Source organism: Bombina bombina, chromosome 4 (assembly GCF_027579735.1).
Source record: "Bombina bombina isolate aBomBom1 chromosome 4, aBomBom1.pri, whole genome shotgun sequence".
Classification (NCBI taxonomy): Eukaryota; Metazoa; Chordata; class Amphibia; order Anura; family Bombinatoridae; genus Bombina; species Bombina bombina.
Window position 1 is genome coordinate 983,368,413 of NC_069502.1, and position 22,766 is coordinate 983,391,178.

Consider the following 22,766-nt stretch of genomic DNA (forward strand, 5'->3'; position numbering starts at 1 on the left):
TAGAAACGCGTAGCAATTCTTATATGGATTAAAGATTTTAATTTTATTTTACGGAAGTTGTCTTATACTTTCATTGATCCAACCTGGAAAGGTGTTTTATCTTAAAACCTACCGCAGTCTGTAACATACATTCTGCACAGACGTTCGGTTACTCCAATCAAGCCACGCAGAGATTCACCTGCCTGCAGTACATCTGAGGCCACCCAGTGTGCTAACCACTGAGATTGTTAGTCTGCCTGATAGCACCGGTCACAGTACGGTGCATAGCTTTTCGGTAAGCCTTTTTGAATATTCTCCCTTTTGATCTTGTATCAACAGTATCACGCTATGTGGCGCCCTCTTTTTCACTTTTAATTTCCAGAAATCTTCACTCCGAGGACCAGAGGAGCTTTGCCGTTTGCACCTTTTACTTCACATTGCCTTTGTATCACCGCCCGATTCCACGAGGGTCATATGGTTTGTGCACAGACTTGATTGTTTTTTTTACATTTAGCGCACCCCGCTCTCGGTTCCCCTCGGGGTTCCTTGCCTATCTTTTATAAAGTGCTGCACTGACATTTCTGGATTCTGAGTCATGGGGAAAGAAAAATAATTTTAAAAGGATCTGTGGGAAAAAGGTAGTTGAACTGTATAAAACAGGAAATGGATATAAAAAGATATCCAAAGAATTGAGAATGCAAATCAGCAGTGTTAAAACTCTAATCAAGAAGTGGAAAATGAGGCGATCTGCTTGATAAAATACTGCATTCATCTTGCCATCAATTCTGACCAAATTCCCTGTGCCTTAGTAGTTCACGTATCCCCAAAACATCAGCGATCCACCTCCGTGTTTCACAGTAGGAATGGTGTACCCTTCATCATAGGCCTTGTTAACTCCTCTCGAAATGTAGCGTTTATGGTTGTGGCCAAAAAGCTCAATTTTGGTCTCATCACTCCAAATGACTGTGCCAGATGGTTCGAGGCTTGCTAAACTCACCCTTTCTGTCCCGCGGTAGCACGCTAAAGTCAAAGCCTCTGGACGCCCACAGCACAGTGCTCTTCTTCAATGAGATGACGGTTCCACCTCTAAACCAATAACCGTGTGTGTCATATGAAAGTGTTGTGTATGCTAGCACGGGTACTGGTTTAGAGGTGGAAATGTCACCTCATTGGTAGAAGAGCACTGTGCTGTGGGCAGCTGGTGGCTCTGACTTTAGCACAGGCAGGGTGAGTTTAGCACCTTTTTTTAATAAATGATCACTTTAACAAACGCTATTTACCATCACTAAAAATAATGTTGAGCTTAATGCTTTGGATGTAACATTCTTTTAACTAATCAACTCTAGGTATTGGGTAAGTGTCAAATTTAGAAATACAATTCAACTTGCAATAGTTATTTCAAAACCTCACTGAATCATTAGGTTTTTGAACAAGCACATTTGGACTGTTCCACTCACTGTGACTCTTTAATTACCCCAAGTTTTAACATTTTTTTTTTTCTACTTCCAGTTTAAAGGGACAGTATACACGCATTTTTATTTAACTGCATGCAATACACTACTATAAAGAATAATATGCACAGATACTGATCTAAAAATCCAGTATAAAACTCTTTAAAAACTTACTTAGAAGCTCTCAGTTTTGTACTGTTAAAAAGATTAGCTAGAACACCCACTGCAAGTGCTTCAATAGCAAAAAAGCATACACTCCCCCCTTCCACTTCCTCTGCATATGGAAAGACTCTTTACATAAACAGGAGCAATTTGGAGTAGGTATAAGTCGGTATTTTCCTAAAACTTTGGGGCTTGGTTAGGAGTCTGAAAATCAGCACAATGTTATTTACAAATAAGCAAAACTATACATTTAAAAAAAAAAAAAAAAAAGCTGTATAGGCTATATAAATGGATCATCCACACATTTATGCAAAGAAAAATCTAGTGTATAATGTCCCTTTAATAGCCTTCCTACAGGCCTCAGGGAGTCTATAGGGCTTAAAGTAAAGGTCAATTTTGATGAATTAGTGCCCGGTTTTTAATAGTCCTATTAAAAACAAGGGCACTTTAACTCATCAAAATTGACATATTAAGCGTTCTATTCAAAAACTTACCTTTTAATCCTGAGAGCCGCTGCAGCGCTTCCTCTGCCCGTCGCAAGCCCTCTTCGCGGGTCCAAAATGACGAATCCGGATTCCTCCAATCACAGCGTTCCCTCAGACCATGATCCCCCCGGGGCAACGCCGTGATTGGAGGAAGCCAGATTCGTCATTTCTGACTGTCCAAATGCATTCAGATAAGAGGCGGCCTCAAGATCTAAGAAATTAGCATATGAGCTTACATAGGTTTAGCTTTTCAAATAGTACCACCAAGAGAACAAAGCAAAATTGGTGCTAAAAGTAAATTGGAAAGTTGTTTAAAATTACATGCCCTATCTAAATCATGAAAGTTTATTTTGGACTAGACTGTCCCTTTAAAGTGGAGGTCAATTTTGAGGAATTAGTGCCTGGTTTTTAAAAATCCTATTAAAAACAAGGGCACTTTAATTCATCAAAATTGACATTTCAAGCATTTTCTTCAAAAACTTACATTTTAATCCTGAAAGCTGCTCCATTGATTCCCCCGGCCGTCAGAAGCCTCTGCTTACGTCAGAAATGACGAATCCGGATTCTTACAATCACAGTGTTTCCCCCCGGGGGATCATGGCATGAGGGAACGCTGTGATTAGATGAAGCCAGATTCGTCATTTTGGACCTGCGAAAAGGGCTTGTGATGGGCGGAGGAAGCGCTGCAGCGGCTCTCAGGATTAAAAGGTACGTTTTTTAAGAAAACATCTGAAATGTCAATTTTGATGAATTAGAGTGCCCTTGTTTTTAATAGGATTATTAAAAAACAGGCACTAATTCTTCAAAAATGACCTTCACTTTAAAGGGACAGTCAAGTCCAAAATAAACTTTCATGATTCAGATAGGGCATGTAATTTTAAAAAAACTTTCCAATTTACTTTTATCCCCAATTTTGCTTTGTTCTCTTGGTATTCTTAGTTGAAAGCTAAACCTACAGTAGGTAAACTCATATGCTAATTTCTTAGACCTTGAAGGCTGCCTCTTATCTGAATGCATTTGGACAGTTGTTCACCACTAGAGGGCATTAGTTCATGTGTGTCATTTAGATAACATTGTGCTCATGCACGTGGAGTTACCTAGGAGCCAGCACTAATTGGCTAAAATGGAAGTCTGTCAAAAGAACTGAAATATGGGGGGGCAGTTTGCAGAGGCTTAGATACAAGGTTATCACAGAGGTAACAAGTATATTAATATAACCGTGTTGGTTATGCAAAACTGGGGAATAGGTAATAAAGGGATTATCTATCTTTTTAAACAAAAACAATTCTGGTGTAGACTGTCCCTTTAAGACAAACTTTCTTCCATAGTTCTGTTATTATTATCATGCTTAATGACATGAGTTTTCCCTAGTACCAGTGAAAATACATCTGTTTCACCTGATAAAATAGTTGAACTTTTGCTTTTGATGCACAGAAAGGGTTTCAGATCTATTTACCTCTGCCTTGGTGAATAGCAGTTTTGTATGTTTCAAAGCAACTAAGACTTATTTATCCTTCCAAGGTTTTAACAGATTAACATGATATATTTGCTCAGGTTTCCTCTTTCCTGGCTGGCTTACTTTATAATTAACATTACCCACTTTCTTATTTATCTCATATGGGCCCTGCTAAGAATTTTTTTTTCCACTGTGGGGACCAGAACTAACACCCTGTCCCCCAGATTGAAACACTCTGACCCATGCAATACAGTATATATAACTGTATTTTTGCGCTTCTTGAGCATTTCCCATATGTTCTCTGAAAATGGGCATGGCAGCTTCCATACGGTCCTGCATTTGGGATATATGTTCAATAACACTTCCATTGGTGGTTGTCTCCTGCTCCCATGTCTCTAACTATATCCAGTAACCCCCTGGGATTTCGTCCATATAATAATTCAAAGGAGGCGAACCTGTAGAAGCTTGGGGAACCTCTCGAATAGAGAACAGTAAGGACCAGATAATAATGTAATGTTCACACTCAAATGTTAACTGTGCTAGAAGTAAGCTTTTTGCTTGATTCAGGGTTTTATTTTTTATTTTTTTAAAGAGTTTGACATTTTCAAACATCCATATTTTTGTCACACAATATTTCAGTCAGTTTTCTTTGAATTGATAAATCAGTCGTACCTAGCTGCAATTTAAGATCTCAATGGCATATTTTTTGGTATTTTTGTTTTTAGTAATGTGAGAAAAAATAGAAATTAGTTTATTGCTGGATACTTTCTTAATATTGTCATACATTAATTTTATTAACTGTCTGATCATATAGCTTGGAGAAACCATTTAAAAGGGTCATGTAATCCACGAGGTAATGTTGTCTGATTGGAATCTGATAAACTGGGACAAAACCAGAAGAGGCCAAGCCTTCAGAGCGTTGACGATCGCTCGAAGTTCCAAAATGTTGATCGGGAGGAGAAGTCCACGAGCCCTGTGCCTTACGGCACCCCAAACAGCTCCCCATCCTAAAAGACTTGCGTCCGTAGTCACAATCTCCAAGTATGGTCTCAAGGACGTACCTTATGACAGGTGATCTGGACAAAGCCAGCAAGAGAGTGATTCTCTCGACCGGTTGTCAAGAGAAATCTGTTGAGACAGATCCGAATGATTGCCATTCCACTGTCACAGCATGCACAGCTGAGGTGGTCTGAGATAGAATCTGGCAAAAGGAATGATGTCCATACAAGACACCATGAGACCAATCATCTCCATACACCGAGCCCCAGAGGACCTTAAGGAGGTCTGGAGGGCAAGACAATTGGAAGTTAGCTTGTAATGTCTCTGGTCTATAAGGAATATCCTCATGGATATGGAGTCTATTATAGTACCCAGGAACTCCACCCTGGTACTGGGAGTAAGAGAACTCTTCTCTAAGTTTATCTTCTATCCATGAGATCGAAGAAGAAAAAGAAGATCTTTTGAATGGTCTTCTGCCAGATGACAGGATGGTGCATGAACCAGAATATCGTCCAAGTATGGCGCTACTGCTATAAATCTGGTTCTGGCCCCTGCAAGCAGAGCCCCTAGAACCTTTATAAACACTCTTGAAGCAGTAGCTAGACGAATCGGAAGAGCAATAAACTGGAAGTGCTGGTCTCGCCTTAGGAACTTGAAGTGTTCCATGTGTATTGGAACGTAAAGGTATGCATCCTTCAGATTTGTTTAAGCACTTTAGGTCCAGAATTTGGAGAAAAGTTCCCTCCTTCTTCGGGACCACAAAAAGGTTTGAGTAGTACCCCAGAACTCTTTCTGCCAGAGGAACCGGTACAATGACTCCCAGGGAGGAAAGATCCCTCACGCACCCTAGAAAGGCCTCTCTCTTTTCTGGCCTTCAAGACAGGTTTGACAAGAGGAATCTGCCCCTGGGTGGATGAGACTTGACACCTATCCTGTATCCCTGAGCGATGACCTCCAGGACCCACGGGTCTTGCACATCCCCAAATCAAGCTTCCGAAAAGAGTGACAGTCTGTCCCCTACAAGATCCAGAGCCGGATCGGGGGCTGTCCCACCATGCCGATATATATAAATAACGAAAGGAACGAAACTTATGACTTTGTCCCTTAGGTTTGTTCTTCTTATCCTGCGGTAAAAACATAATTTATGCTTACCTGATAAATTTATTTCTCTTGTAGTGTATCCAGTCCACGGATCATCCATTACTTGTGGGATATTCTCCTTCCCAACAGGAAGTTGCAAGAGGATCACCCACAGCAGAGCTGCTATATAGCTCCTCCCCTCACTGCCATATCCAGTCATTCGACCGAAACAAGCCGAGAAAGGAGAAACCTCAGGGTGCAGTGGTGACTGTAGTTTAATTAAAATTTAGACCTGCCTGAAAAGGACAGGGCGGGCCGTGGACTGGATACACTACAAGAGAAATAAATTTATCAGGTAAGCATAAATTATGTTTTCTCTTGTTAAGTGTATCCAGTCCACGGATCATTCATTACTTGTGGGATACCAATACCAAAGCTAAAGTACACGGATGATGGGAGGGACAAGGCAGGAACTTAAAACGGAAGGAACCACTGCCTGTAGAACCTTTCTCCCAAAAACAGCCTCCGAAGAAGCAAAAGTATCAAATTTGGAAAATTTGGAAAAAGTATGAAGCGAAGACCAAGTTGCAGCCTTGCAAATCTGTTCAACAGAGGCCTCATTTTTAAAGGCCCAGGTGGAAGCCACAGCTCTAGTAGAATGAACTGTAATCCTTTCAGGAGGCTGCTGTCCAGCAGTCTCATAGGCTAAACGGATTATACTCCGAAGCCAAAAAGAAAGAGAGGTTGCCGAGGCCTTCTGACCTCTCCTCTGTCCAGAGTAAACAACAAACAGGTTAGATGTTTGGCGAAAATCTTTAGTAGCCTGTAAGTAAAACTTCAAGGCACGGACTACGTCTAGATTATGCAAAAGACGTTCCTTCTTTGAAGAAGGATTAGGACATAATGATGGAACAACAATCTCTTTATTGATATTCTTGTTAGAAACCACCTTAGGTAAAAACCCAGGTTTTGTACGCAGAACAACTTTATCTGAATGAAAGATCAGATAAGGAGAATCACAATGTAAGGCAGATAACTCCGAGACTCTTCGAGCCGAGGAAATAGCCATCAGAAAAAGAACTTTCCATGAAAGAAGTTTGATATCAATAGAATGAAGGGGTTCAAACGGAACCACTTGAAGAACTTTAAGAACCAAGTTTAAGCTCCATGGAGGAGCAACAGGTTTAAACACAGACTTAATTCTAACTAAAGCCTGACAAAATGCCTGAACGTCTGGAACTTCTGCCAGACGCTTGTGTAAAAGAATAGACAGAGCAGTAAATCTGTCCCTTTAAAGAACTAGCTGATAATCCTTTGTCCAAACCCTCTTGGAGGAAGGACAATATGTATTAAGGTATCAATTACTGACTCGGAGAAGCCACGCTTTGATAGGATCAAGCGTTCAACCTCCATGCAGTCAGTCTCAGAGAAAGTAGATTCGGATGATTGAAAGGACCTTGTATTAGAAGGTCTTGTCTCAGAGGCAGAGTCCATGGTGGAAAGGATGACATGCCCACTAGGTCTGCATACCAGGTCCTGCGTGGCCACGCAGGCGCTATCAATATCACCGATGCTCTTTCCTGTTTGATTTTGGCAATCAGACGAGGGAGCAGAGGAAACGGTGAAAACACATAAGCCAGGTTGAAGAACCAAGGCGCTGCTAGAGCATCTATCAGTGCCACTTCTGGGTCCCTGGACCTGGATCCGTAACAAGGAAGCTTGGCGTTCTGGCGAGATGCCATGAGATCCAATTCTGGTTTGCCCCAACGGAAAACCAATTGAGCAAACACCTCCGGATGGAGTTCCCATTCCCCCGGATGAAAAGTCTGACGACTTAGAAAAGCCGCCTCCCAGTTCTCTACACCTGGGATATGGATCGCTGACAGGTGGCAGGAGTGAGTCTCTGCCCAGCGAATTATCTTGGAGACTTCTGACATCGCTAGGGAACTCCTGGTTCCCCCTTGATGGTTGATGTAAGCCACAGTCGTGATGTTGTCTGACTGAAATCTGATGAACCTCAGTGTTGCTAGCTGAGGCCAAGCCAGAAGAGCATTGAATATTGTTCTTAACTCCAGAATATTTATTGGGAGGAGTTTCTCCTCCTGAGTCCATGAACCCTGAGCCTTCAGGGAGTTCCAGACTGCACCCCAACCTAGAAGGCTGGCATCTGTTGTTACAATTGTCCAATCTGGTCTGCGAAAGGTCATACCCTTGGACAGATGGGCCCGAGATAACCACCAGAGAAGAGAATCTCTGGTTTCCTGATCCAGATTTAGTAGAGGGGACAAATCTGTGTAATCCCCATTCCACTGACTGAGCATGCATAATTGCAGAGGTCTGAGATGCAGGCTCGCGAATGGCACTATGTCCATCGCCGCTACCATTAAGCCGATTACTTCCATGCACTGAGCCACCGAGGGGCGCGGAATGGAGTGAAGAACATGGCAAGCATTTAGAAGTTTTGATAACCTGGACTCCGTCAGGTAACTTTTCATTTCTACAGAATCTATTAGAGTCCCTAGGAAGGAAACCCTTGTGAGAGGAGATAGAGAACTCTTTTCTTTGTTCACTTTCCACCCATGCGACCTCAGGAATGCCAGAACTATCTCTGTATGAGATTTGGCAATTTGAAAGCTTGACGCCTGTATCAGGATGTCGTCCAGGTAAGGAGCCACCGCTATGCCTCGCGGTCATAGGACCGCCAGAAGTGAGCCCAGAACCTTTGTAAAAATTCTTGGGGCTGTAGCCAACCCGAATGGAAGAGCTACAAACTGGTAATGCCTGTCTAGAAAGGCAAACCTCAGGAACTGATGATGATTCTTGTGAATCGGAATGTGAAGGTAGGCATCATTTATGTCCACTGTGGTCATGTACTGACCCTCTTGGATCATGGGTAAAATGGTTCGAATAGTTTCCATCTTGAATGACGGAACTCTGAGGAATTTGTTTAGGATCTTTCAATCCAAAATTGGTCTGAAGGTTCCCTCTTTTTTGGGAACCACAAACAGATTTGAATAAAACCCCTGTCCTTGTTCCATCCACGGAACTGGATGGATCACTCCCATTACAAGGAGATCTTGTACGCAGCTTAGGAATGCCTCTTTCTTTATCTGGTTTTCAGATAATCTTGAAAGGTGAAATCTCCCTTGTGGAGGAGAAGCTTTGAAGTCCAGAAGATATCCCTGAGATATGATCTCCAACGCCCAGGGATCCTGAACATCTCTTGCCCACGCCTGGATTGAGCAAAAGTTCCCTCTTGTTTTGAAGCTGAGGAAGTTGATGCTGCACCTGCCTTGAAATTTCGAAAGGCACGAAAATTAGACTGTTTGGCCTTTGATTTGGCCCTGTCCTGAGGAAGGGTATGACCCTTACCTCCAGTAATGTCAGCAATAATTTATTTCAAACCAGGCCCGAATAAGGTCTGCCCCTTGAAAGGAATGTTGAGTAATTTAGACTTTGAAGTCACATCAGCTGACCAGGATTTGAGCCATAGCGCCCTACTCACCTGGATGGCGAATCCGGAATTCTTAGCCGTTAGTTTAGTCAAATGAACAATGGCATCAGAAACAAATGAGTTAGCTAGCTTAAGAGTTCTAAGCTTGTCAACAATTTCAGTCAATGGAGCTGTATGGATGGCCTCTTCCAGGGCCTCAAACCAGAATGCCGCCGCAGCAGTGACAGGCGCAATGCATGCAAGGGGCTGTAAAATAAAAAACCTTGTTGAATAAACATTTTCTTAAGGTAACCCTCTAATTTTTTATCCATTGGATCTGAAAAAGCACAACTGTCCTCAACCGGGATAGTGGTACGCTTTGCTAAAGTAGAAACTGCTCCCTCCACCTTAGGGACTGTCTGCCATAAGTCCCGTGTAGTGGCATCTATTGGAAACATTTTTCTAAATATAGGAGGTGGGGAAAAGGGCACACCGGGCCTATCCCACTCCTTACTAATAATTTCTGTAAGCCTTTTAGGTATTGGAAAAACATCAGTACTCACCGGCACTGCATAGTATTTATCCAGCCTACACAATTTCTCTGGCACTGCAATTGTGTCACAGTCATTCAGAGCAGCTAATACCTCCCCAAGCAATACACGGAGGTTCTCAAGCTTAAATTTAAAATGAGAAATCTTTGAATCAGGTCTCCCCGATTCAGAGACGTCACCCACAGACTGAAGCTCTCCGTCCTCAGGTTCTGCATATTGTGACACAGTATCAGACATGGCTCTTACAGCATCTACGCGCTCTGTATCTCGTCTAACCCCAGAGCTATCGTGCTTGCCTCTCAATTCAGGCAATCTGGATAATACCTCTGACAGGGTATTATTCATGATTGCAGCCATGTCCTGCAAAGTAATCGCTATGGGCGTCCCTGATGTACTTGGCGCCATATTAGCGTGCGTCCCTTGAGCGGGAGGCGAAGGGTCCGACACGTGGGGAGAGTTAGTCGGCATAACTTCCCCCTCGACAGACCCCTCTGGTGACAATTCTTTTATAGATAAAGACTGATCTTTACTGTTTAAGGTGAAATCAATACATTTAGTACACATTCTCCTATGGGGCTCCACCATGGCTTTTAAACATAATGAACAGACATGTTTGTACAGACTAGCAATGAGACTAGCAAGCTTGGAAAACACTTTAAAGCAAGTTAACAAGCAATATAAAAAACGTTACTGTGCCTTTAAGAGAAACAAATTTTGACAAAATTTGAAATAACAGTGAAAAAAAGCAGTTACACTAACAAAATTTTTACAGTGTATGTAACAAGTCAGCAGAGCATTGCACCCACTTGCAAATGGATGATTAACCCCTTAATACCAAAAACGGAATAATACATGACAAAAACGTTTGCTTTTTTTTGTTTTGTTTTGTTTTTTTGTTTTTTAAACACAGTCACAATAACTGCCACAGTCTACTGTGGTTGTTACCCTCCTCAAACACGACTTTGAAGCCTTTTGAGCCCTTCAGAGATGTCCTGTATCATGCAGAAGGAAGCTGAGTGTCTCAGTCTGTAATTCTAATAGGCCCCTCCCACTCATATTACAACAGTGGAAAGCCTCAGGAAACTGTTTCTAGGCAAAAATCAAGCCAGCCATGTGGAAAAAAACTAGGCCCCAATAAGATTTGTCACCAAATATATATAAAAATGATTAACATGCCAGCAAATGTTTTATATTACACTTTTATAAGAGTATGTATCTCTGTTAATAAGCCTGATACCAGTCGCTATCACTGCATTTAAGGCTTAACTTACATTAATCCGGTATCAGCAGCATTTTTCTAGCAAATTCCATCCCTAGAAATATGTTAACTGCACATACCTTATTGCAGGAAAACCTGCACGCCATTCCCCCTCTGAAGTTACCTCTCTCCTCAGAATATGTGAGAACGGCAGTGGATCTTAGTTACTTCTGCTAAGATCATAGAAATCACAGGCAGATTATTCTTCTAATGCTGCCTGAGATGAAACAGTACACTCCGGTACCATTTAAAAATAACAAACTTTTGATTGAAGTTAAAAAACTAACTATAATACACCACTCTCCTCTTACTACGTCCATCTTTGTTGAGAGTTGCAAGAGAATGACTGGATATGGCAGTGAGAATATCCCACAAGTAATGGATGATCCGTGGACTGGATACACTTAACAAGAGAAAAGGCACCTTTGCCTCCAGTAACCGTGGAGATAACAGAGTCTAGGCCTGGACCAAAAAGAATCTTTCCCTTAAATAAAAAGTCTTGACTTCGAAGTCATGTCCGCAGACCAAGACTTCAGCCAGAGTGCCCTACGGGCTTGAACAGAAAAACCTGAAGCCTTGGCGTTCAGGCGAATAATCTGCATATTTGCTTCACAAATAAAAAAAATAGCCACCCTTAAGGCCTTAATTCTTTCTTGGATCAAGTCGAGGGGACCCTCCACCTCGATCAACACTGCATGTGTAATAGGGGATGACTGTAGGGTGCGCACCTCACAGGATGGAGACTCCTCAGAGGTGGACGACTCAGTGGTACTAAACATATTGACTTTCCTTGACATGATTACCTTATCAAGGCATGTGGAACATAATTAAGCAGGCGGGTATACCGTGGCCTCACAATATAGACAGGTTTTAGACTTGGGTAAATAGGGCGTACCCTCTAACATATCAGAGTCCTCCATAGCTTGCGCTTATAAAACGGACTATAGAAAATATAAAATGGCACCTTTATACCCCCAATGGCTGGGGCACTCACCATCTCCTATGAACCAGGCCAAATAGAGAAACCGCTTTGTCTCCTTAAACTGCACGGTCAGGAACAAGGAAATCAGTGTGACCACACCCGGTCATGTGGTGTGCCATGCAGGACCGCCCCTGCTACAGGAAAAAGTACGCCAAGCCTAACAGGCTGCGCAGCTTATCCAAAAAACGAAAGTCAAACCTGTACGTTCCACATCTGCCTGAGCCTCATCTTACACATAATAAAACAATTTATGTGATTAATCCCCCCTGTTCAATAATCCCTTTCCGGAGATATTAACCCTTGATTCCATACAGATTAAAGGAGCCACACTGTGACCCTGTATTCTTGCGGAATCATATGTGTATAAAAAAATGAAACGATCTTACAGGAATCTATGCCGTGGAACAGAAAACACAGCCTCTCAAGTTTGACAGTCTTGTAGCATCGCTCATGACATAGACTTGAGTGATGGAAGCAGGCAGTGAAACTCGTCAACACTGATTGCTTAGGAGCTGTTAATGCGAGTCTGGATGGGTTCGCAGAAAGACTCTCCCTGCATCTCCAGACCCTAACTTTCGTCAATGCTCTCACTGAGAGGCTGAAAAAACTACTTAAAACTCCAGTCCAATTCAGAGGGGTAGATACCCTCCATAAGGAACTACTCTGTATCTTCCGACACTTCTCTGCCAACCTCCTGTGACGAAAAGCAAAGAATGACTGGGATATGAGGGAAGTGGGGGAGGTATTTAAGCCTTTGGCTGGGGTGTCTTTGCCTCCTCCTGGTGGCCAGGTTCTGAATTCCCACAAGTAAGGAATGAAGCCATGGACTCTCCTCATATTAAGAAGGAAATTAATTTTATAATTTTTACATTTGAGAGAATAGAATGCTCTCACTAGCAATCTATAGCCTATAACTTCCACCAAAATTTAGTAGTCATGATAGATCAGTAACATGCTTGTATGTAAACATTACTTTTTTCAAGAACATTATGGCTACTAACATAGCACTCAAGTAGTCAAATCACTGAACAAAATGCTCTCACTTTCTTTAGACAGTATGTTACTGAATGTTTCATCTTTATTACTGAACATAACTAAAAAGTGGACAAATTAAATTAAGGTGTACAAAATACATTTCCTAGTTATAAATCAAGCACTATCACGGTTTGATTTTTTTTTCTTTTTTAAAGAAAAAAGAAAATCGGTTTTATTTTCCTCCTGTTGCTGAAACTGTAGATGCTGCCAAGATAGCAGATGTCATAAAAGTTTTGCCGTCAACCTTGTGTAAATATTTTCTCAATATGGAATACAATATACAGATCTCATTTAACAATTTATTATAACTAGCTAAGCAAAATTATACTTTCAAATGACAAAAGGCAAACAAAAGTACTCACCTTTGAGTTTAATTTTAATGTGATTAAGTGCTCACGTCCAGATGAATCTTCAATTTTTAACTTGATGGTACTGAAGTCGGTATCTACAAATGATAATCTATTTGAGAGAATAAAAATAATGATGTTACAAATACCTTTTTTTTTATTCCCCTATTAATCTGTTACAAATATTAATTGCAGTAGTCCCATATGCCAGCCTTTACAGCTACTGCAGATTTACTGCTGCTAAAACACCAGTCTAAAGCTTAATGCAGTCATATATCTAGGGTTTATTTACAACATGTGTCAACGCTCATCCTGTGGTCAGTAAGCACTGCTTCAGTTTTCCAGTGCTGAAACCTTTGGCACATGCAGCAGGTTTCTGTCAGCCTTTACTTATGTGTGCATTAAACTTCCTGTCAGTTTTCCATCCACTTCTGCAGTCTCACGGTATGAGAATTATATGCTCTATATTTATTTTTCCCCATACAGCAAGCATTTTTTTGTGATTGCTAAGACTATTGCTGAAGAAACATTATGCTACTATTGCCTTACTGCAGATGATACAATATCAGAACTTATAAGCTATACTCTATTTAACATACTGTAACACACGCACACACAAAATATAATATAGTAGTATAGTACAGTAGAGCCAGGAGCGGCGTTCTGTAAAATGTAATGTTCGTAGTACAATATCTCTGTAATCCATTGCTTTAGAAAACTGGTGCTAAGCTAATGTTATATAATTCTGCACTATTTGCAGAATTATATAACATTATTTGCTAGGTTTTACGGTTCCTTTAAAGAGAAAATTAAGTCAAAATAAACATTTATGATTCCGACAGAGCATGCAGTTTTAAGACAATTTCCAATTTGCTTCCATTATCAAATATTGCACTGTCTTTTTATATTCACATTTTCTTGGGAATAAGATCCTATGTGCACAAGCTCACAGGGTATACGTTTACTAGTCTGTGATTGGCTGATGTCTGTCACATGATAAGAGGCCAGAAATGAACTGTTAATTGTATTAAATCAGGGCTCCACAAACCCAGTAGCCAGGGAGCCACTGGCTACTAGAATTTTACCCCTGGCTCCTAACCTTTTGGGTTATTCTCCATATATCTATATAGAAATACTATATATAGATATATAAGAATATAAATATTCTTACTGGCTCCTAAATTTTAAACAGCTTTGTAAACCCCTGGATTAAATAGTGACGTTGTTACAACTCCAGGTGAGTGCTTCTTGTTCTCATTCTCTAACCACCAGCACCAGCTTTCTCAGTCACTCACCACCAGCTCTGCGCTTGAAAACAAGTGCAAAAGCCCTCACAGCATATGTGCATATGCAGCTTAAAAAGTATAATAACTTTTACTAGAAGCATTTTTGCTAATGAAAGTATGTTGCGAAAATGACTATTTAAAAATGTTAATACACTTTTCAATTTTGAACAATTTAAAATATTACTTAGATATCCTTTAATCATAATAATGGATTAAAAAAAATGTTTTTGCTCGCGCACTAACGACACACACACACACCACTCAACTTTTTATTGAATTTTTTTTTTTTTTTATAATTTTTATTAGTGTTATTATCAGTGTAACTACTGTGAAATGTATTTTTGTTGTTTTTTGAACAACTTTTTAGGCGCGCATAACAGTTAACCAGAGCCCTGAGGTTGCGATAACCTGAAGAGTGTTAAACTCCATTACTCTCTAGCAAACAAATTTACTTTCAACTTGTAATACAGTACGTGCGTAATTTCCGACGTACGCAAACAGCCGTGATAAACTCCCTATTGCTTGCACGTAACAGTTATTTTTTTTTCCCTCAAAGTAGTAGTATTTCTACTAACATATTTACTAACAAATAGCAAATATATCCCACATCTCTGCATAAAGTGGTACACAGAAAATGAAAACATAAATTATGCTTACCTGATAATTTTATTTCCATCGTGGGGAGAAGAGTCCACGGCTTCATTCATTACTTTTTGGAAATATAGAACCTGGCCACCAAGAGGCGGCAAAGACACCCCAGCCAAAGGCTTAAAAACCTCCCTCACTCCCCAGTCATTCTGCAGAGGGAACAAGGAACAGTAGGAGAAATATCAGGGTATAAATGGTGCCAGAAGATAAATTAAATTTAGGTCCGCCCACCGGATTTACGGGGGCGGGAGCCGTGGACTCTCCTCCCCACGATGGAAATAAAATTATCAGGTAAGCATAATTTATGTTTTCTATCTAAAGGGGAGGAGAGTCCACGGCTTCATTCATTACTTTTGGAAAACATATACCCAAGCTTTAGAGGACACTGAATGAAACCGGAATGGTAGAAAGGCGGACCCTAATCTGAGGGCACATAAGCCTGTAAAACCTTTCTCCCAAAAGCAGCTTCCGCAGAAGCAAAAACGTAAAATTTGTAAAAAAATTTAAAAGTGTGTGAGGAGGACCAGGTAGCCGCCTTACAAATCTGCTCGATAGAGGCCTCATTCTTGAAGGCCCAAGACGAAGCCACAGCTCTAGTTGAATGAGCAGTGATCCTCTGAGAAAGCTTATGTCCCGCTGTCTCATAGGCCAAACGAATCAAGCTCCTCAACCAAAACGACAAAGAAGTAGAAGAGGCCCCTTGCCTCTTGTGCTTCACGGAACATACCACAAAAAGAGATGTAGACTATCTAATATTCTTTGTAGCCTGAAGATAGAACTTTAAGGCATGAACCACATCCAGATTATGAAGAACCTCTCCTTAGAAGAAGAAGGGTTAGGACACAAAGAAAGAACAATTATTTCCTGATTGATGTTACGTTAGACACCACCTTGCGAAGAAACCCCAAACCGGTGCGAATAACAGCCTTATCCCTGGGCCTTGTCCGCATGAAAGGGATGAAAAGTAGATCCTTTAGGCTTAGCCTTCTTATCCTGCGGTAGGAAAGCTCCCTTGCCTCCCGTAACCATGGATATGATAAAATCCAATCCTGGACCGAACAGAATCTTTCCTTGAAAAGGTAGAGACAATAGCCTCGGCTTAGAGGTCATGTCCGCAGACCAAGACTTTAGCCACAGAGCCCTGCGAGCTAAACCGGAGAACCCTGAAACTTTGCGTTCAGGTGAATAATTTGCATATTGGCGTCACAAATGAAATTGGCGACCTTCAACGCCTTAATCTTATCCTGTATCTCGTTGATGGAAGTCTCCCTCTCGACCATATCACACAGGGATTCACACCAATATGTTACAGCTCCGGCAACCGCGGCTACAGCAAGTAAACCCTGTGTGCTGAAACATTTTCCTTAACATGTTTTCCAGCTTTTTATCCATGGGCTCTTTAAACGACGAACTATCCTCGAGAGGAATAGTTGTCCACTTTGCGAGCGTGGAAATAGCACCATCCACCTTAGGGACAGTCCACAGCTCGAGCTGAGAGACTGGAACGTGGAACAGTTTCTTAAAGGAAGAAGGGGAAAAGGAAGAACCTAACCGCCCCCATTCATTCTTAATAATATTAGCCATCTTGAAAGGAACCGGGAAGGTCTGAGGCACCACCCTGTCCTCTTATACCTTGTCAAGCTTAGGAATCGAAGGTCCCTCCGGAAGCTTTGGTTCCGGAACCTCCAGAGTAGCAAGCACTTGCTTCAGCAAAATGCGCAAATTCTCTATCCTAAACCTAAAGTCAGACTCCTCCGCAGCCGGAGGAAGAGATGACAAGGACTCCGACCCAAAAGGAGCCTCCTCCGAAGAGTCGGAGTGGGCCTCGTCATCGTATAATGCCTCTGAAATTTCCATAGGCGTAGACAACCCCTGGGCTGGGCCACCATGATACGCCCTACGCTTGCGCTTAGCAGAATGTGGTAAGGCATGGATCCCTTTCGATACCACCGTTTGCAGTTGATCCGCAAAATCCGATGGCCAACTAATCTCTCCCGTAGGAGTAATGGTTGGACCCTGGGGCGCTGCATGTGCACTTGGAGATGAAAGCAGGGAACCCTCAGAGGTGGACGGCTCAGTAGTACTAGACATCCCTTTATTCTTTGATGTCGCAACTTTATCCAGGCATGTGGAACATAGTTGAGCAGGCTGATCTACAAGAACCTCCTCCCCTTAAAGAGGGAGTACCCGCTAACGCGTCGGAGTCCTCCATAGCTTGCACTTTTATTATGGACTAGATTAACTTAATAAACAGGCACCTTTATACTTCCAATGGCCGGGGCACTCACCACCTCCTATGACCCAAACTACAGAAACCGCTTCATCTCCTGTGCTGCTGATCAACAGAGGAAGTGGAGACCACCACACCCGGTCACATGCGATGCCTCGCAGGACCACCCCTGCACTAAGGAGAAAACGTGCCAAAACTGGCCGCACAAATACTCCCTGAAGTCAACCTGAAAGTTCCACACATTGCCAGAGCCTCATCTTGCACATAACGCAGCAATAACACAATAAACAATATCATGTACAACCCCCCCCCCCCGTTCAATAATCCCCTTACCAGGAATATTAACCCTTGAATCCATAAGATAAAAAGGTGCCACACTGTGACCCTTTCTTCTGTGTTATCATTATGTATAAAAAATGAAACAATCTTACCAGAATCCATGCCGTGGAACAGGAACACAGCCTTTCAAGTGTGACAGGTAGAAGCATCGCTCCTGACATGGACTTGAGTGCAGAAAGCAGGCAGCGAAACTCGTCAATGCTGATTGCTTGTGGAGCTGTTAATTTGAGTCAGGATGGTTTCAAAGAAAGACTCTCCCTGCATCTCCGGACTCTAACTTTCACCCAGGCTCTCACTGAGAGGGTGACAGGACTACTTAAAACTCCAGTCCCATTCCGAAAAGTAATACCCTCCATAAGAGACTACTCCGAATCTTCAGCACTTCTCTGCCATCGCCCTGTGACGAAAAGCAAAGAATGACTGGGGGATGAGTTGAGTGGGGGAGGTATTTAAGCCTTTGGCTGGGGTGTCTTTGCCTCCTCCTGGTGGCAAGGTTCTATAATACCAAAAGTAATGAATTAAGGCGTAGACACTCCTCCCCTTTAGATGGAAAAATGTATTTAAGCAGCCAAATCAATTTTTCAATAAATGAAAATAACCCTTTCATAAATTTAGAACAGAATAAAAATAGCATTAGTTATAATACAAGTATCTGAAAACAAAAATATAGTAAATTAATTTCAAAACAAACAATAAAAATGTTTTGTTCTATACAGAATGATTCAGCGTTCTTCCCAGTTAACATATTTCATGCACTTCCCCCTAATCATGGGTACTGCCATTTTGAAGGTATCTGAAAGAGAGTTGCAGCACATGAGCAAACAAATCAGTATTGGAGTTTAGCGAAAGCTGGATTTTAACATGGCGGTATCCTTGACTAGAGGGAGGTGGAGGGAAAAAAAACTATGCTTATAAAATGAGTTTAGTGTTAAATGTCCATTTCATTATTGCTTTAAACTACAAACTTTATTGATCATGTTTTTACACCATACTACGTACTGTAAATAAAACTATTAGGAACAGTTACAGTAGCTAAATAAAAGGGTGGATAACCAAATAAAAGGCCTGTATATTGACGGCATCGAACATCTGAAAATGAAGTTTATAGTGTAGCCTATTTTCCTTTCTTTATTTCTATTAAATATCAACAGCTTTTAAGTTCCTGCAGCTGTTGAAAATGCCCAGCACCAAGAGATTTCTTTATTGTTTGCCAATGTCTGAACAATGTAATTAAGTTTCCGGTGAGGTAATTTAAATGGGATTAAACTTTGACAGTTATATTTGCATAATAAAGGTACAGCCCTACTTGCAAGTCCCAAGAAACAACGAGAAAAAAACAAATCTAGAAATGGCATATTTTCCCTATTTCACATGATATAGTATGCTGTAATACAGTCCCATTGGTTTCATATTATGAAAAATTAGATCGGCATGTGTTATCATTACAATTACTGAATATAATTTTATCCATAGCTTAACCTCTTAAGGCCCGGGAATTTCAAAGAAAAACTTGCCCAAAAGACCGGAGAATTCTTAGCATTTTTGCTATCACTCCATTTAAACAGAAATAGAGCCTTGTTTTTTTCTTTACTTATCAAAACTATATATATTTTTTTACTAGACAACCCAAAGTATTGATCTAGGTCGATTTTGGTATATTTCATGCCACCGTATCGACGCCAAAAGAAATTATGTTAAAAAAAAATTTTTCACAAACTTTGAGGTTCTTAAGATGATTTACATACCCTGTATCAAGTATTTTTGTTTTCCAGCAGGACAATGCTGGATGCCACACAGCCAGGTCAATCAAGGGGTTGGATGGAGAACCACCTGATCAAGACCCTATCATGACCAGACCAATCTCCAGACCTGAGCCCCATTGAAAACCTCTGGAATGTGATCAAGAGGAAGATGGATGGTCACAAGCCATTAAGCAAAGCCGAGCTGCTTGAATTTTTGCACCAGGAGTGGCATAAATTCACCTGACAGCAATGTAAAAGACTGGTGGAGAGCCTGCCAAGACTTATGAAAGCTTTGATTTATAATCAGGGTAACTCCTCCAAATATTGATATATGAATTCTTGTTAAAAAAAATTGTATTGTGTTGTTTAAAATGAACATGAACTTGTTGTCTTTGTGACATTCAAGGTCTGAAAATGCTGCATCTTTTTTGTCATTTTGACCAGTTGTGGCAATATTTTTATTTGGAAGAAATGGTGTCAGTAGTTTATAGAATGAAACAAAAATGTTAATTTTATTTAAACATACCTATAAATAGTAAATCCAGAGAAACTGATCATTTTGCAGTGGTCTCTTAATTTTCTCCAGAGCTGTATATATTCATTCCACTGAGGTTTTATGGGTGTTCCATTAGAATAACCAGTATTTTAATGGGGAAACATTCCTGGGAGTTTTTAATGTTGTAAAGAATACCCGTCAGCTTAGGTGAGACGTTTCACACATACCTGTATTTTAATCTAATGCACATACAATAAAACTTAGCTTAAATATCTGTTATTTGAACTTTTACAAAATAGGAACTATTTTAATATTTAGTTTTTATATTTAGTATGTTGTTAAAACATGCCCCCTCCACACTGCAAAGATCCCCATTCACTGGCAATGTGGGTGGATTGTAGAACAGGCAGCAATCCCTATCGATTCCAATAGAAGACATATTGCCACTTGTATGGATAGCGAAGGTCAGCCCACTTTTTTTTATAACATTTCGCCCTACGGGTGCTTGAAATAATCATTTCTCGCGTATCTGACGATCCTTTTAACACTGACCCCTTACATCTGTCTCTCAATGGCCATGACAAAAGGAATAAGAAAAACATACTCAAGAGGCTTTTTTATTTGTTCTACCTCTGGAGTGTTTAGATTTAAAAAAAAGCCTGCAGATGTTGCTAGCAAAATAGCCCCTTTAATGCTTACATTTCTCTCACAGAAGTGCTTAACTGCTGAAACATACTATGCAGACTTGTTTAAAATAACTTGAACCCCTTTGTTACCGAGAATTTCAGAGAAAAACTTGCCCAAAGTGCCATTTTTGCCATCACTCTGTTTACACAGAAATAGAGCTTTTGATTTACCTATGAAAACTATATATTTATATATTTTGGAATATTTGATGCCACTATTTTTCCACCAGATACGACTGTAATGCAATATGCTATGGTCTAATTCATTGAGCATGTCATTTTTAACACAAACAACTGTACATATCTAGAGCCATGCAAAAATGCTGATCTTATGCAGATACGGCTGGTAGTCATACAACCTGGCTGCTGACTGGCTCACCATCCATGTCTGCTTAGGACCAGCAATCCTCAGCAGTTCCAGAGTGGTACCTGAAAGGGACATGAAACTCACATTTTTCTTTCATCATATAGATGAAGAATACAATTTTAAACAACTTTCCAATTTATTTTTTATTTTGTTTGCTGAAGAAGCAGCGATTCACTACTAGGAGCTAGCTGAATACATTAGTGGCTGCACATATGACTCATGTTATTGGCTTATCTAATCAACAGCTCCTGAATCTACCTAGGTATTATTTTCAACAATGGATACCAAGACCAGAAAGCAAATTAGATAATAGAAGTACATTGGAAAGTTGTTTAAAATCGCAGGCTCTATGCTGGTTCATGAAAGGAAAGAAAAAAATGTGGTTTGTGTCCCTTAAACTATGGGGGGTAGTTATCAACGTGTCTAATTTACCTTCCTTCGCCGGCCCAATATGCCCGCCTAAGCTCGCCTCACATCGCCGCCGTGGACCTGCAAAACTTCGCCTAAGTTATCAAAAAAGCTGTCAAAAAGCCACGCACCAAGTACGGGGCGATGAGCAGCGGACTGTGATAGTTATCACTCATCCGATCTCGCTGCTCTTCGGCTTTTTTACAGCTTTCTTGCTAGCCTGTCACTAAGCACCCACACTAAACATCACTGTTCTACCCCCTATATCGGCGCCCCCGGAGCCCCCCGCAACTAAATAAAGTTAGTAACCCCTAAACCGCGCTCCTAGACCCCGCCACAACTCTAATAAATGTATTAACCCCTAAACCGCCGCTCCCGGACACCGCCGCAACCTACATTATACCTAGTAACCCCTATCCTGCCCCTATACCGTCGCCCTCTATAATAGTTATTAACCCCTATCCTGCTGATCCCGCACCTCGCCGCAACTAAATAAATAGTTTAACCCCTAAACCGCCGCTCCCTGCCCCCGCCGCAACTATAATATATGTATTAACCCCTAAACCGCCGCTCCCGGACCCTGCCGCAACCTATATTAAATTTATTAACCCCTATCCTGCCCCCCCTACACCGTCGCCACCTATAATACATTTATTAACCCCTATCCTGCCCCCCACTACACCGCCGCCACTGTAATAAAATTATTAACCCCTAAACCTAAGTCTAACACTAACCCTAACACCCCCTAACTTAAATATTAATTAAATAAATCTAAATAATATTTCTATCATGAACTAAATTAATCCTATTTAAAACTAAATACTTAACTTTAAAATAAACCCTAATATAGCTACAATATAAATAATAATTATATTGTAGCTATGTTAGGATTTATTTTTATTTTACAGGTAACTTTCAATTTATTTTAACTAGGTACAATAGCTATTAAATAGTTATTAACTATTTAATAGCTTACCTAGCTAAAATAAAGAGAAATTAAACTGTAAAATAAAAACTAACCTAAGTTACAATTACACCTAACACTACACTATACTTAAATAAATTATTCCTATTTAAAACTAAATACTTACCTGTAAAATAAACCCTAAGATAGCTACAATGTAATTAATAATTACAGTGTAGCTATTTTAGGAATTATATTTATTTTACAGGTAACTTTGTATTTATTTTAGCTAGTTAGAATAGTTATTAAATAGTTATTAACTATTTAATAACTACCTAGCTAAAATAAATACAAAATTACCTGTAAAATAAATCCTAACCTAAGTTACAATTAAACCTAACACGACACTATCATTAAATTAATTAAATTAACTACAAATAAC

General features: G+C 40.6%; 1 protein-coding gene across 2 annotated transcripts in view; it reads right to left on the reverse strand.

Moving 5' to 3' along the window:
* FANCL (FA complementation group L) overlaps positions 1-22,766 on the reverse strand; it is a 332,294-nt gene that overhangs the window by 181,410 nt on the left and 128,118 nt on the right. For both annotated transcript variants that reach the window (XM_053712035.1, XM_053712034.1), the window contains one exon: positions 13,234-13,330. In XM_053712035.1, the coding sequence (XP_053568010.1) occupies positions 13,234-13,330 (97 nt within the window). The remainder of the gene's footprint in view (positions 1-13,233; positions 13,331-22,766) is intronic.